The sequence below is a fragment of the Antrostomus carolinensis genome, unplaced genomic scaffold (genome assembly GCF_000700745.2).
Source record: "Antrostomus carolinensis isolate BGI_N321 unplaced genomic scaffold, ASM70074v2 scaffold44583, whole genome shotgun sequence".
Lineage (NCBI taxonomy): Eukaryota > Metazoa > Chordata > Aves > Caprimulgiformes > Caprimulgidae > Antrostomus > Antrostomus carolinensis.
The window spans coordinates 1,047-2,756 of record NW_010305286.1 but is presented as its reverse complement, the minus strand read 5'-3'; the positions used below and the strand labels follow the sequence as shown (position 1 = coordinate 2,756).

Below are 1,710 nucleotides of genomic sequence, written 5' to 3'. Positions count from 1 at the left end.
AAGCCTGAGCACCAGCTACAGATATTCCTTCCTCATCTCCAGAAGATTGAGGCAGCAGATCTGGTTTCAGCTCTGCTGCACTTACCTTCTGCTGGAGTACTAGGCACAATAATAAAGATAAGTCCAGCAGATAAAGCACATAAATCCCGTGGGTTGTTGTCTTTGTCTTCTCCCTGCTCACTAGCAATGGAAAGCTAGAGCCCACTGCTGCAGCCAAGAGGCATTCTTTTGTCTGACTGCAGGCATCTGGAGAGAGACTGCAAGTGCTCAGCACCCACAGTCTGGGCTCGATTCCCATGATAGTATTGCATGGGGATTACAGAAATTTAAATTTCTAATGCCTACCTGGAGGGCTTAAATGCAAATGAAGTACTTGCAGAAATCTGGCTTTAGAGAGAAGTGAGTTACCATGGCTCTTGTGCTCCAGCAGGGCCTTGAGAATGGACGGGGTGAGTACAACATAAAATGCATTTGTACAGCACTCCTCGCAAATGTTTTTCAGCATTTCAGCTTGCTAAGAACCACTGTACAGCCAGACAATTATCACTGGGTAATTCAATCAGCCACAATCCAAGCCCTCACTTGCCACTTACAAAGAAAATAAAGTGCTGTATACCTTATCATCTGCAGAGACATCTTTGTACTTAGGAAAGCTGGAAGCAGCTCCCAAAGAAAACAAAACACCCAAACACAACAAAAATTACAGAAATACATTAGAAGATACAAAACTTACTTTACTCCTTCTCCTCTCTGCTCTCCAATCACAACCTGCACCACCATTTTGTACCTGTCAAATCCCTCCTCTGGAGAGAGAGAGAAAAAAAAAAAAGTGAGAGCAACAACTTGTTTAAAATAACAGCCCAAAACAGGACCCAGGAAACTAAACATTTCTGGTTACAAAGCAAGTGTCCTTTACAGGTCCATGCAACTAGCAAAGTGGACAGACTGCCTAGCACCTTCATTTTCCTAGGTAGAGAGCACCATAGTCTTACTGGAGTTATTTGGCATCTCTCAAAAGAGGCATCTAAGGCAGAAGACACCCCTGAACAGCCACACTATATGCCAGCATTCAACTTTGACAACTTTCAAGAACTCAACACAGGAGAAGAATGTAAATAAGGCTGCTGGTCGACCAAATAAATTTGAAAAACATTGGCTTATTTTAAAACTGCTCAAATGCAAAGGTATTGTAGAGATTCTTCCACCACACAGGGGCTTCCTTTGCTTCTGAGCTGGGATAAAAGGCCACATAAAAGCATATGTGGGTCTACATTATATGTCTGCAAGGATAGGCAGTTGTTTTAAAATAGCAAAGAAATACCTTCGGGGCACAGGCCAGATCCAATCAGGCCACGGCAATGTTCCAGAAGCCAAATCAGAACAAGCATGTTTAAATCATAAAGCATGCTTAAAATAAAAGACAGAACCTAATGCCCATCTTCACCAAAGCAGTGTCCTGGGAGGACTCCAGCACGCTGTTTCCACTGGAAGACTGAACATAGCACAGTGGGTCTAGTAACATCCACCACGTCAATGCTTTTCAGAGATGCCAGCTGATATCACAGCCACACCAGGCCAGAATGTTTACAGATCACTGAAGCCAAACCCTGTGCATATTAGTTCAGCATCAACACGTGCTGGGACTACAGCTGCTGCTGGTTTTAAAGCAGATACATAACTCTGGGAGAAGCATAAATCCAGGGTTCCTGC

At 43.6% G+C, this 1,710-nt stretch overlaps 1 protein-coding gene across 1 annotated transcript in view; it reads right to left on the bottom strand.

Annotated features, from left to right (window-relative positions):
* The window catches only part of DYNLT2B (dynein light chain Tctex-type 2B), a gene marked incomplete at its 5' end in the record, with an annotated part of 4,326 nt that overhangs the window by 1,764 nt on the left and 852 nt on the right, over positions 1 to 1,710 (bottom strand). Inside the window, one exon of the mRNA XM_010164743.1 lies at positions 734 to 803. Coding sequence (XP_010163045.1) covers positions 734 to 803 — 70 coding nt within the window. The remainder of the gene's footprint in view (positions 1 to 733; positions 804 to 1,710) is intronic.